At 39.7% G+C, this 14,405-nt stretch overlaps 2 protein-coding genes across 5 annotated transcripts in view; one reads left to right on the forward strand and one right to left on the reverse strand.

Moving 5' to 3' along the window:
- The window catches only part of DACH2 (dachshund family transcription factor 2), a 238,708-nt gene that overhangs the window by 22,739 nt on the left and 201,564 nt on the right, over positions 1-14,405 (reverse strand). The gene's annotated exons all lie outside the window — the stretch shown is intronic.
- Positions 1,276-4,015, forward strand: LOC109369052. Its single transcript, XM_019618175.2, has 2 exons — positions 1,276-1,920; positions 3,126-4,015. The coding sequence occupies exons 1-2, from the start codon at positions 1,406-1,408 to the stop codon at positions 3,253-3,255; spliced, it is 645 nt and encodes a 214-aa protein (XP_019473720.1). The 5' UTR covers positions 1,276-1,405; the 3' UTR covers positions 3,256-4,015.

The following is a 14,405-nucleotide window of genomic DNA, read 5'->3' on the forward strand; positions in this document are numbered from 1 at the left end:
CAACTTAAAGCAACTAGTTACTTTCAGCTAGTAACAGCAACTTGTCATTCCTTGCAAGGACAAGGAGCAGTTTTTCTCCTGACAGCAGAGAAAAGTGAAAATGTGAATTATTCAATAAAAGGCCAGTAATAAAATTACAACACGGAAGAAAGGAAGAAAATGAAACAACAAACAAAATCCTGCTCGCGGCTATTACCAAGAGACCATATTTTTTTCTCAGCTAACTCTCCTATTAACATTCACAAAGGCTTTTTCATGGTGAGTTTTAAGTCTCATTGCAGTCTGACTACTCTTCTACCGGGATTTTAAACTGTCAGATGACGATGGGTAGGAAGAACTTGCCAAGAAGAAAAAAAATTCTTCCATTTTCTTGGCGGATTCAGCTTTTCCCTATTAATGTTGAGATTATTTCTTCAACTATTTTGTTGCAAATATTTATGACTCCATATGGAACAACAGATGTTGAAGGAAAGGGATAGCAGAAAAGACTTCATTTTCAGCAATTACCCTGCTACTTGTTGTCATACTGTAGGTGTTCTTAGTGCATCTATTTTACACACCACCCTGTCCTTTCACACACTGCAAAAATGTCAGTTTGGATAATTAATGTAATAAATTTCCACAATATTTCCATCTAAAATCATTTCCACAATATTCACTTATGCAAATAAAATAAATAGGGCAACAGGAAGAAGAAATCAAGAAGGAGGAGGGGAGACAAGGATTGCTCCCGGTCCTTCTGGACAATCTGAGCAGGAATCAATTTCTCACAAAATGCCTCAGGTCCTTAGTACAGACTCTTCCCTTTTTTCATTTGAAACAGTTTTCAGTGACAGCCAGCAAGAAATCACGCAAGAAAAACAAGGCTATCCAACACAAAGTGCAAGAAACAATGAAATTAGTGCATAATGACGGTGCGGAAGTACAGTGTGAATGCGGTGGAGGTAGTTCCTAACAGGTGGATGGCATTCGGGCTGAAGAAACACCTGTGAGCTGACCTCCAAGCCCAGCATCACAGGCAGCCAGAGCAGCTGTGCCACAGCCTCGAGCAGCGCTGAGTGACTGCTGGCTGAGCACGGCCACAGGCAGTGGCACTTTGCCTTTGGGTCAGCCCATGTGGAGCGGCCTTGGTGTGCGGCCGGCTGTCTGTGAGGGCTGCATGCAGAGCTGCTGAGCCTGCCCAGTGCCCATGGAAGGGCAGCCTGTGCCTCCGCAGCCAGGCACTCTTTCATGACCCACGCATAATAAAAATATACAGTGTGCTTTTAAATAAGTTTTGTCATTTACTCCCTCTGCTGCAGTATTTGGTAGTATAATAAATAACCTGAAACAGATCTCATTAGCAAGATCGCGTTTTCTCATATTCACAAAACCCACACAACCACATAAATGCTTCCAGAGAGCTATGATCATTGAGACCAAATCCATCCCAGGATGGCAGATGTGCTTGTGTTCTCATTTTGCACCTGAAAAGCCCTACCTGCCTACTTCATCTGCACATGTGCCACCAGGAAAGGCTTTTCACTTTGTCTGCCTGGTCTGGGAGCTAATCAGATACCAGCTGTGCAGGTGGGAGGTTAGGCGAAGGATACACCTGAAATGGTACTGCTCCATTCCAGAGGTCCGTGATCCTGAGTTTGTGCAAAGCCAGCCTGGAACAGAGACACATGCTGCCTTCTGGCCTCAAAGCACTAAACTGAGTTCTATTTGGCCACCAGCAAATCTAACGGCCCACAGAACACAGCCATGTGCAGTGATGCTACTGGACATAAAAACCCCTGATCACCAAGCAGAGCTGAGTGGTGGCCAGGGAGCAGCTATGGGGCTCTGGGTGCTGTCAGAAAACGGCCAGAAGAGCCCTAAACCTCATAGATATGAGTACAAATACTACTGTGATGTCTGCTGTAGAACTGCAGACAGGTAATACTGAATAGAGATTATAAAGTTATGCGTTATATGATTTATGTTAACACAGCAATTATGACACAAAAGATACATCATCTCTTTTAATTTGTTTAAAAATAGTACCGAAATAATATCAATATTGTAACCATTATGTTCAATTTCTTTTAGTACATGTATAGCTAGCAGTTAAATCCCTCAAATATTAGAAGCAGGCAGAGTACTCCATTTCCTATTCCTGGATAATTATTCCTGCTTTATTAAGGTTTATTTTACAACTGTATAAAATAGGTTATAAAGGACAATTCTGCTATTATGTCCTCCCCTGCTTAGGCTTAATAAATATTATATTCCAAACCATGTATTAAAGCCAAGCAGTGGGGAAAATAAGAGTGGTAGTAATCTCTTCTACAGATGTAAAATACCTTTAATAAAATAAGGGTGTATAACAGTCAGGAACAAATTACTGAGGTCTGCTTTAATAAAATAGTACCCTTAAAGAAGTATTACTCTTAAGGCACTGACATTCCCACTGGTGATGCAGTGTATCCTTTCAAAGCAGTATAGCTTGTTAAAATGGCAAGATATCTTTTTGCAATAGAGTGTTTGTGTCCAAGCCGATACAAGGTTTGTATAGAATGCATCCAGGGAGCCATAAAACTGGTGGGAAACATATTTCTCCGTGGTATTTTAGTACTTCGAAAAATTCAATCACTGGGAAAAAATGTTTTGCTGTAAACATCTGAAGAGCCTTATAAAAGCAATGGCTTCCCACAGCACCTGCTTAAATAATTTTAAGAGGGAGTATGTCTTTGCTCATCTTCTAAAACTTGTAGAAAGCTTCTCCCATTAATTTCCCTGGTGCTGTAAGGCCAGGGCACTTTTAATCAGAAATAATTATGAGTACGGTTAGGGGATGTTAGCCAGAATTATTTTTGCACTGTAGAGATAAGACAACTTTCAACACCGATTGCTTGGAGAAACATGATTCCCGTAATAGGAATACAGATGGAAAAATGATCACCTTGAGGTTTCCTTTTGAATGAATTAGGAATTCTTCAGATGTCATTGTGATGGTTACACAATGATTTTATGAACCCTAATTATGAAGAAACACAAGAAATCCATCCTAAATTTACTTTTTAACTGGTTTAATCATCTGGGTGAGTAGCAGTTCTGTGCCGTGGCTGTTATGGTGCAGTCCCTGCCATGTCCTTTTTCAGCCTTCCAACACAACTCCCATCTCACACGGCCCCTGGGCATGCTGCCTGCCAGCCCAGCTCCTGCTGCACCAACCTGCACAGCATGAGGCTTCCACCCGCCTCCCAGCGCAGGGCTCAGTGGCACCCCTGAGCGCTGCTGTCCGGATGATGCTGTAGCTCTTGCAGGTATTAAACATTACAGAACTGAACCCTACTGCAACTGAGCCTTTCTTGAGCTAGGAAGTGGTCAGAATTTGGCTTATTCGAGTTCTCCTCCCCTCCTCGACAGAGAGGGCAAGTAATAGGCCCTCTGATAGAAATGTTGTCCTGGCGTATCGATATTACATCTTAGTGACAGAATGATTAGGCTCCCATATATCAGCGTTACAGCAGCTCAGTGCGGGGAGCTGCCGGTCCATGGCAACGCAGCACAGCTCCCTGCCACCAAATAATTACATGATGCTCTGGGGAAAGACAAGTTTTCCTAACACACAGCCAATCTATCAAGAGGGAAAACTCTTCCTGACCCAAATGGCAGCTGCGATCACAGTATGAATGTGAGCTAACCACCATAATGTCCTCGTCCACTACTTTGCAACCAGTAACTGTTAAGTGTACTGCTGGCATTTGCCCTGCTGGCTCTTCTAAAAAATCAAATACTGAGGAAAGGAAAAAAAGTGGAAAACTTTCTGCAGAAAGGAGCAGCTGCCTGACATTCATCTGCTTTACTCTTTCTTCACATCAGCTTGAGTGCTGTGCCTGGCTCTTTGGGAGCTGCCGTGAGCAACTCCGGTACATATCTGAGACCAAATATCTCTTGCAAAAAGTATTCAATAAAGTATTTAAGTTGCAAGTTGCCACTGTCTCCTATGCTTTCCCTTAGCAGACTACCCATACAGCCCAGAACCTGGCCAGTGCTCTTCCTCTTCTCTCTGCCTGACTTCAGCCACTTCTGCCATGCAGCTCAACCAGCAAAGGGCAGGACCTCATGCTCTGCTGTGGAACGTGGCACATGGCAAAGTATGGCAATAATACCCCACTGCTTAGGCTGATTTCTTTAATAAAATCCTCACGTCCACTGATGCCAAAACACAAAAGCTTGAGCACCAAATAAATGAAGATCTATTCTTTTTTCTTACAGCCATGTGCATGTACAATCCTGTTCTGTATTGATTCAGGATTACAAATCTCTCCAGGAAAACTTTCCAAAACTTCGCCAATGTTTCAGCAGCCAGTCACTATAAATCCTAGGCAACATTAAGATAAAAAATGCCATTAGAATCATCGTAACTAAATAAAACCTTCTCAGGAGATTTTTGAATACATCTCTTGGATTTGCATGCTTCTCAACTAAAAACAAAACACAGTCTAAAACAACACACATACTGGAACAATCTATGCAGAAACCCAATATTCCACACCTCCCACTCACTCACAAACAGGCTTCAGAGCAGCCGTGCACTTGACTGGACTGCTGACAAATCCAACCTTGTGGACACACCTCTGTCTGCAGTTTTGGGGCTGGGCAGCTGGGGCCTGGGGGCAGTGAGGTGCGGCAGAGCGCTCTGCTGCCGGCCCCGAGGAGGAACAAGGGGAGAGAAAACAGCACTGCTGGAGGCAACCTCCAGCTGCAAATTCATACATTGAAAAAGCAGCTGTGACAAAAACAAAAACTATAGTTTGCCCATATGCAGTTAAAAAAAATAACTATAGAGCATCACGTGGAAGCTTGCATATTTTCTTTCAAATGACAGAAATAAAGGCTCTGTGCTCCATTAATGCATCTGCCCTGTACCAGGTCAGCTGGAAGCAGGAACTTATTCATGTTTTAAGTTGTATCCAAAACTCTAAAAGCATAAACTCCTCCATTGAGTGTGATTAGGTTTTGAGTATTGCTACTGTGACTTCAGGGTTTGAGTTTGAGGCATTTTCCTACTCCAGCAGGCTTGCTCTCTTTGCAGGGCAAGCTGTATTTCACTTTGGTTCACTCTAACTTCTTGCTTTGAAACTGCATTATGTGAGAAAGTAGCTGAGAAACCCATTCATGATAGTGCACAAAATGAAGCTTAATGAATCCCAAATAGAATGTACTTCATGACCTACAATCAATGTACACTGCCTGCTACATTATCTGCCTGTAAAATTGAGGCATTTGCTCAAAAATTTCTCTCTCAACAGGGTCCTTTCTTTTTTTGTAGCACTTAACTGACTTTTGTCTGCTCGTCTCCCTCCAGTGTTGCTCAAATGGCAATCTTTTATTCCTTGTGCAAACCCAGTTGGAAAATGCCTGATGGGCTACAGCTGTGTACAGCTATGGAAGGTCTGATACACGTAAAGCAGTGCTTCTCTGTGCTGAATAAACAGTGAAACAATGTTTTAATTGATTATTAAAAAGGCGAGGTTCTAGGCTGAAAGTAGTATTTAAATCAGTTTTAATCAGATAGTTCTTGAAAATTCCAAAAGGCACTGATGCTGTACTATTGCACTGTGTCATCTGAGCACTACAGCTTTAATAAAGGTTACTGCAACCCATGGTGATAGAAGCTATTTCTGAGTGACTTTTGCAAACACAGAACTACACAGCTGATGAAAAACAATTAAGGAATCAAAATATTAATGAAGCATGAACTCTCCCTGGAAACGTATTTTCACATTCACAGAAATGAAATAAAATACGTGTTCTTCAAGAGCCAAACTATGCTCAGGTACTCTGGAATGTCTGCAGTTGAGTCATTCTCAAACAATAAAATAGGTTCTTCCTTTCAAACTGCATTTATTCTCTAATAGTAAACACTTAAAATCAATCTGCACTGCTTCTGACAAAAGGACTTTAAGTTAGATACGCAGTCTAGAACCACAAAAACAATCTCCGTATGATTTGTTTAAACCTACAACTATTAGACTCTGCTACTATATTTTTTTTCTATCTTAAAATCAGAAAAAGCAATTAAAAAAAAAAATCAGTAATTGGTAATTGCAAGAGTTGTGGATCCCAAAGAGGTGTCCTGACTCTCCATAGGATACCAGCTGGGGAACTCATACTTTTTTGAGGGGTTATTTCAGAATTTGTGAATGGTTACTCTAAAATCAAGTCCATAGACAGAATTCTTCTCACTAGCACTATGTGCACTCCACTAGCTGTATTTCTCTGTGGGACCGGAGTGCCAGTCTGGGAATCCATGTAAAAAATGTGTTAGGAGGTAAAGGAAAAAAAAAACCGACATTCTTCCATCAAACCAAAAATGCCAACCTTGTTCTGAAATTTAGGTAATAAAGCCCAGTAACTTCTGTTAATTATCAGGGATTATCAATCAAATGAGATATAAGCAGATAAAAATGGCAAACTGCTATAATTACAAATGACATTTTGTGCATGACTGTGACTCAAGAATTGTTACAGAATGCTCTGGGGAAAAAAATAAATAATAATTTCTATCCACAGTCCAGAATAATATGGTCCATTCCAACAATGTACTGTGGGGCAGAAATGTCATTTGTTACATCTCATATTGTTTCTGTTCTATCCACCAAATCTATATTTAGTTTTATTTTTTAAAAAGGATGAATTCACTTTAGAGAACTGACAGCTTATATGAATATTTTAGTTTTGCTTTCAAGTACCAGAAAAAAAAAGCATGGAATAAAACTCAAGCTCCAAGTTCCTCAGAATGCCTACTGAGAATAAATTCTATGTTTATTTGTATTTCATTTTGCTTGAACAACTGCTTTTCCCTTGGGTATTTATTAAAAGCATAAAAAGAATGAGCCAAATGTGCTTCTCAATAACATCCATTCAGCATTGTTGAAGCTTGTAAAATTGCACTAGCCTAGCCAAGGGGAAAATTTTACTCACTATTTAGTAAATATATATAATTTTTTCTGGTTGAGAAGATGCACAGCTTCATCTTTAAATTCTGTTTGCCTCTGCTCATCAAAGAAGAAAAAGCAGCCATTTTGTTATACATTCATAACCTCAGATAGGAAGAGACATGATGTATATTCCCTCATTTGGTTATTCATTACTTAGGGTCCAGTCCTACACATGCATTTCCCATCAGGCTTACTGAAGACACATGCAAAGTGTCCATTGATTCCATTACATAAAGAACTAGTTATAAGTTTTTTCATGTCGTATTTTCTCACAGATTGCCATAAATAATCTTCTTTGACCTACATTCCAAAATATGCAGATGGAGAAAGCTAGATTGGCTTAAGGGGGATTCAACCATTGGGAATGCCTACTCTCAACGCAAGGTTGGAGAAGCATTTTACACTGCAAGTGGTGCATTACAAGAGATGTCCAGTTTTGAATCAACTAAACCAGTAAACCCACCAGAGAACCACAATGAAACAGAAGCTACCAGAGACTGTCAGTGAATAAACCTCAGATGGTTCACAATCAGCAGCCAGTGTCCCTACACCAAGCTTCCACAGGGCCAGGCTGAGCCACCCCAGCTTCACCTGCCAGTATGTGTCTTAAAACAGTCCTGATATCATGCAAAATGAAAAATCAAATTCCCATTATACAAAATGACTTTTTCCAGTGCAGCTGATCATCACTGTGTTTGCAGTACAGTTTCATTAAGTCTTTTACAACAGAGCTTGCAGGAAAAGCTGTTCAGCTGAACAACACTAACACTGCAGCATGCAGCTATCACTCCTAAATGGTGTACGTGGCCAAGAGCTGGAGCTGGTATTTCTTGCCCACTGGTCCCCAAGAAATTACAGTTTATAGCTTGTTAGTGGAAAAATGATGTCTTTGAGATCTAAGCCAATGTTTTCAGAAATGTCATGGACTGTCTTTATTCCTGGCATAACAAACCCCCAAAATATAATAGCAAGTAATGTGGCTATTGCCCTTGGCAGCACCATTAAACTGGGCAGTGAACTACTTCAAATGGCTGCCAGCGTTAAACATTAGTTCTGCCTTAAGTGGGTTGATTTTAACAGTCAAACATGCACGGCAGTCCATCTGAACATTAAAAGCACCTTTCAAACTTAATTTTACAGAAATGTTAATGACCAGAACAAACTATTGAAGGCAAAAAAAGAAAAGTAATTATTTCACAAGATGAAAGCAAACAGTAAATTAACACTTCTGTTTTAAAAGGGGGCTCTATAATCTATCTGCTTTAAGGAAATACCATTAACTGAAGGCACTATGGATATTTCAATTAATGTATTTATGGTTAGGGGTTTCTCTTCTCTTCTAGCCTTTAAAAACGAGGTTTGAGGCAAAAAGAAAGCTGTAAATCTTTAACTGAAATACAAGTTCCAGAAATGCTTTATCAAAGTCACAGCAACTGAATTGGTTCCTGATACCTATGTTATGTGTCATGTGCACATATGTAGATTCACTGAGAGAAAAGAGGTAAATATAAAAAAAGGAACAAAGTCTTCAAAAGCTATGACCTATACATCCATACAGGCCTCTAAAAGGACTAAGGAAAGCAGGAAAAATGGAAGTGATTCATAAGCATTTCTAATACACTACCGGTGTCTATTAAAATTAAAACCATTAAAAGCATTAAAAATAAAGGTTAAAAATAAATAAATCAGGGACAGCTAATCTTATCCTACTACTATATTAAAAAATACTTAAGAAGGAATTGGACAAAGTTTAAAAATGTTAAGCTGCTCATTACAAAACTGAAAACATACCAAGTTTGTTACATGAGCTTTTAATTCAGTGTAATTTTGGAAACTGTTTAAAAACAGCCATTGTATTGCAAGGAAGATTTTCTTATCTAATGAGCTGCAATACTGATGCAGACTGGAGATATTTCAAAAGAATTATTCATATTTATACTCATTTTTAAAATGTTTACACCATAATATAGGTGATATTTTTTGAGGACGTGCATTTTTTACACAATAAAAAATGTACTTACATAAGCGTGGGTTTTAGCACAATTTATATAGGAACATGTTTTTTCATTCCAAAATCAGTCATTTGCAGACTTCAAATGACGAAATAGTAATTATTCTTGTGATTCATGCATGTCCACTTTGAAAATATGGCCAAATGTAAGGTCTCTTCAGCAAAACTGCACTGATGATTAAAGTGGCTTTAATCTTGTCTTTAATTAGTAGTCTTTTCTAAAGGATACTTTAGTAGATGAAGATATAATCCGTGTTACATCCATACCACATTACGTGCAAGAGTTCATGCAAATTTCTACAGATGCTACATTATATCCACACATATAAGACATTCATGACCTGAACACACCACAGGTAAAGAAAAACTGCAATCAGAATCAGAAGGTTGGGAAACATGGACAAAACATTTGACAGCCAAGTTAAGTAGTTCCCTCACCCCTGTAGCACAGCTCAACAGCCTCTTCTGTGAAAATCTTCTCAACATCTAATTTTAAACTGCATCATAAAAACAGAATGGCTTAAGTTGGAGGGGGATGGGCAGGGTTGCCAACCACTAGATCAGGCTGCCCACGATCCCATCCAGCCTGGTCCCAAATGCCTCCAAGATGGGGCATCCACAACCTGCCTGGGCTGCAGTGCCAGTACCTCACTATTTAAGCAAAAAATTTCTTCCCAACATATAACCTAAATCTTCCCTCCTTTAGTTTAAAGCCATTCCCTTCTTGTCCTATTATATAAATAGAGTCTCTTAACTAACACCTGTGGTTGATACAGGATTATTATTCTGGGGAGATATTTGCTTTAGGTATTTTGATTTGGAAATAGATACTATTCTTAAACTTATGGCAGTTTATGTTGCTCCATGTAGAAATAGGAAGTGAGGTTGGATAACAAAATATATTATGTTATCCAATCAAAAGAAGAACTTGAGTAAAGTGTGGAGAAATGCACTTTAGAGTGCATCATATCGATAGGTGACAGAGCAGAGCCTGGTCTGCAGGTTCTGAAGGCTGGATGCGGTGGCTGTACGCAACCTTAAAGGTGTGACCAGCGATTTCCCAAAGCAGAAAGGCAAGCCTAATCGAGGCCACCCCAATCACCTGGGAGATGAGCAGATTCACAGAATGACTTAGGCTGGAAGGGACATCTGGAGGTCCTCCTGTCCAAATCCAAGCAGGAGCCACCTAGAGCCAAGTTGCCCAGGTCTCTGAAAAATCTGGCTGTGAAGGTACGATGGGCTTCAAGCTTAGAACGTCAGACTTCTGAAAGAAATAAGTATGGCTAGCAGTTAAGTAGCATGAAAGCAGAAGTCATCTACTCTGGAAATTAACTCTGCCTTTAATGGCCTCCATCCATCTGGGGGCATTAAGTGCACAATTCAAAGATGAGCAGTAGCTGAAGACAACTTCTTCAGTTACCATCACATGGTAAAAACCCTTTAACCTTTGTATTGGATGTACTCAGAAGCTGCCAGTTACAGAGCCCAGCCCAAGCTACTGTCTTCCATCTCAGCCACTGAAGACCTGCTTTATTTGGTTGGTACTGAGTGTGACAATACCACCACACTCCAGCTTTCAGACATGAACTCAGTTCTTCAAATGCGTTATGGTAGTACTGTTGCTCAAAAACATCTGCATCAAACATTAGGGTACGTATTTGGGAACCAGCAGTCTAAAATCCCAAGTTTAAGCTGCATGCAGCAAGGTATATACTTATTTTAAAATAAATGTGAAATTCATTCTTCCACAAAAGAAGCAGTGTCATGAGAAAACTCAGGCTTTAAGTTTTGTAAACGCTGCGTTTTCAATATTAGAGTGTCAGTCTTCATTCACTCTCTGACAAGGCTGTCAATCAAACAGCAATCTAGTTTTGTAAGACTTTAACCAAAGATCAAAGCAATGATACTGCTGAGTTCACATTACCTTCCTAGAGATAACTACTTGAACACTTTCATAGCGCCGCATCGATATTAACTTTGCACCATTCCTTCCAAGCAAATTAAACAGCTCGAAGTTTGACAGCCCTTCTGGCTTCTGCTCTCAGCCCTGATCTAAACAGAATCCCAGTCCCCATCCCCTCCACCCCTTTGGAGCTGCCACCTGGATATTGAAGTGGAGGATTGCAGGAGCTGTATTCAGTTAAACTTCCATCAATTAAAAAGAAAATGAAACGTGCTTTCTGTCTCCTTTGGGGAACACACTGAATGTCTTTTACTCAATAACAATAGTTAGGCAATAAAAAGATGAGTGAGCAAAATGTGGTATATCATCGTTTTGCTTTTGACTTTCGCCAATGGCAAATGAAAGGCATCCAAAATCAATTTCAAGAAGCTAATAAATTCAGTATGTGAAAGCAGTGAAAATATAACTTTTGCAGCCTCATCATCAGGCTGATTTGTAAGCAAAGCTGGGTCCAGTTCCTGCACACTAAGTCACCCACATTTTCCATATTTTCAGCTTCATGCAGGTAATATACCATTTCTATAGAGTTTATATTTTGAGGCTAAACATATATATATATCTATCTATATCTTCTTTCCACAAACATATATCCTGGTAATATCGTAATAAAAATCTGAATGTACTATGCCCAGGAAATCGTGTCGATCACTATCAGTTACTTCCTCCACTAACAGTGGAAGAAAGGTGAAGGCTAATGCTGCACCAAGGGCATGCTCAAAGCAGAACAACTGCTTTCCACAGCTCCACATTGCCTTCAGAACACAACTCTTTATGGCAGCTTGGGGAGGGGCTGCTGCAGTTTTTATTTGCTTGTTAACTGACTGAGAAGCTTGCCAGACCATATCCATCTAGAGGCAAGTTTCCAAAGGGAAATGAATTGATGGTAATTGCAATATAATTTAAAGTACTCCTTCAGCAATGCTGAATACCTAAGACGTACAGCTTCTCTCACTGGGCAATAATACAGGGGCTTCCACTTACTCCAAGCAATTACTTCAAATTTCAGTGAGAAGAAAATTTGATCCACAGTTTCTACCACGACATAAGAGACCTTGAGGCAGGGTCGAGTTCATCCCAGAGGACTCGGTGCCCACTGCTCTCAGAGCTAATAGGCCTTACCAGGGGGCTTTGTACCAGATGTGATTTTCCACTGCAATTACAAATAAACTACCTGAGAAAGGGAGGCAGCACGGGTGTACGCTGCTTGGTTTGTAAGGCTAGGACTAACTCCTGTGAGAGCAGTGATGAGAGCATCACCTTTGGTTACAGTGTCAACAAACAGCAAGTCAAGGAATGCAAACAAACAGCTGTACCGCAGCCTGGGATCTACAGTTTACACTGGAAAAAGCACCAACATTTCTGAGAACAGCAGTTCCTATCTCTGACATAGCCATGCTACACGATACCTTTGGATATTTTGCTCTGACCCAACAGCAGGCAGCAGCATCACAGAAGGTCCACTACACCACTACACTCACCTAGCTTATTTGGAAGTTATTAGCAACGTTACTCTTTTTTTTCATGGGATGTGTTACTGAACTGGGAAAAAAAAAAAAAAGAAGAGAGAGAGATGTGTCTGACCTTGGAGATTTCTCTATTGAGATATATTTTCTTTGTGTGACAAAGCACAGAAAGAGAATGGGAAGAAGGAAAGAAGAAGGCAGGCATGGAGGAAGGAAAGCCAGCTGGGTGCTCGATGGAGCCTGAATTATGACAGTAAGAAGGGCTGGAGAAAGTAACTGGGAAATGGTGGTATCTAGACTGGGCATGTCTAAATCTTGGAAGACAGCAGGTGGAGAAAACTGTGGAACAGAATTATATTTAAAGGGGAAAAATTAGAACTAGGTGAGAACAGTAAAGAGATTGCACTTCGAGTGCAAAGTACTGCTTTTGTCACTTAGTTCATACTGTGAACGTGTCCAGGTTGTGCGTTTCAAAGGCAGAAGCCATGGAGAAGGCTGTTCTTTCATATGTTATTTCTTCACAACAGCACTGACCTACTGGCAGCAGAGGCTTTTTGCATTCTAGTCTGTTATTATGGAGTGTGGAACAAGTCTTTCCTCACGCTATAGAAAACACCATGATTACTTTTCATGTTAGAAATAACACATCTTGCTTCCTCTGTTTTTACTCTACAATTTTAGTGGCCAGATGAAAACAAGTGCCAAAAATCCTCAAATTTGAATTACACTATAAAACCCTCTCTTTCTGTTGTGTATCATCCTTATTTTACCTGTTCAAGAGCACGAAGAAAACCTTTTTTAGTCTCGAAGATCCTCCACCTAAGACAGTCTGTGCCATACTTCACATTTTCAGCTTTCTAAAACACCTCCAGCAAAGTCAGAAAATCTGAGAGATTATGTAACCAATACTTCTGGAGCACAAACACATCTTCCAAATCTCCTTTGCTGATAAAGCAGGTTAGAAATTGTGTATATCTATCTGTGAGTCACCTTTAAAATAATGTGCTTTAGTGTCAACTGCACTTTCTGAACTCTGCTTCCATGTTCCTCTCCCCTTGCATTTCCAAGCCATTGACTGCACTGATTTTCATGTAGTAACCTGTGATCAGACATTGCCTAGAGGTCCAGATTTCACCAGAATGCAAATGTAAGCCTTTCATGCTATGGCACATTATTCCTTTCCAGACTTTTTGCCAAACTTTGCTCAGCGTACATTGATTCTACATATTTTTAAGCATGAATTCCCTACACAGTCAGTCCTTCATTCCTATAAGATTTTAAATTCAATTTCAAAATGCAAGGGTTAAACCCCACACTTCTTTGCATTTCCTTTTATCTTCAGAAATTCTGCATTTTTTTTTCTTCTCCTAAAATCATCTCCTGTACTGAGAGTAACTGCTCCAAATACTTATGGAGATGGCACTTGTATCAGAACACTTAAAAAATGGAATGTACTCAAATAGAAGAATGATGCCTAACTGTATCCATAACTAACTGTTCCTTTAGTTAAAAAAGTTTGATATTATCTCTGTTACTTTTCTCTTCAAAGGAGAAGAGTAATTATGAAAGTTCTGCAAATTTGCACTAATGAAGCAGAAAAATCTACTATGACTTTTATTAATCACCATGTAAGCAAATAAAAAAAGTGAGCCTACCTTGTCTCCTCTTTTTATGATTCTGACAGCAATTGATTTAGAATTACTTACAGGTTATTCTCAACTCTTTGTTACAACTTGAGCTGGGAATAGTAATTTTGCATAGATCTGAACTTTCGTCAATGAATTTATATTCCACAAACGCTGAAAATGAGAAGCCACTTAAATATGCCACAAATGTACGCACTGAAACATCAAGTAAAGAATAGGGAGAAGAAAAAAGTACGTATGAGACAGCAGGACAGAGAGAAAAAAACTGAAGAGAATCCATGCCATACATTACAACCACCACTTACACTAATGTAAGACTTAAGATGCTCACTCAGTCCCTGATGCATA

Source organism: Meleagris gallopavo, chromosome 9 (genome assembly GCF_000146605.3).
Source record: "Meleagris gallopavo isolate NT-WF06-2002-E0010 breed Aviagen turkey brand Nicholas breeding stock chromosome 9, Turkey_5.1, whole genome shotgun sequence".
Lineage (NCBI taxonomy): Eukaryota > Metazoa > Chordata > Aves > Galliformes > Phasianidae > Meleagris > Meleagris gallopavo.

Bases quoted from the DNA above. Each gene is read 5' to 3' on its own strand.
- LOC109369052 (XM_019618175.2), top strand. From the start codon at position 1,406: ATGATCATTGAGACCAAATCCATCCCAGGATGGCAGATGTGCTTGTGT. The intron at 1,921-3,125 runs GTAATACTGAAT...GTCCTTTTTCAG, and splicing joins TGCTGTAGAACTGCAGACAG to CCTTCCAACACAACTCCCAT.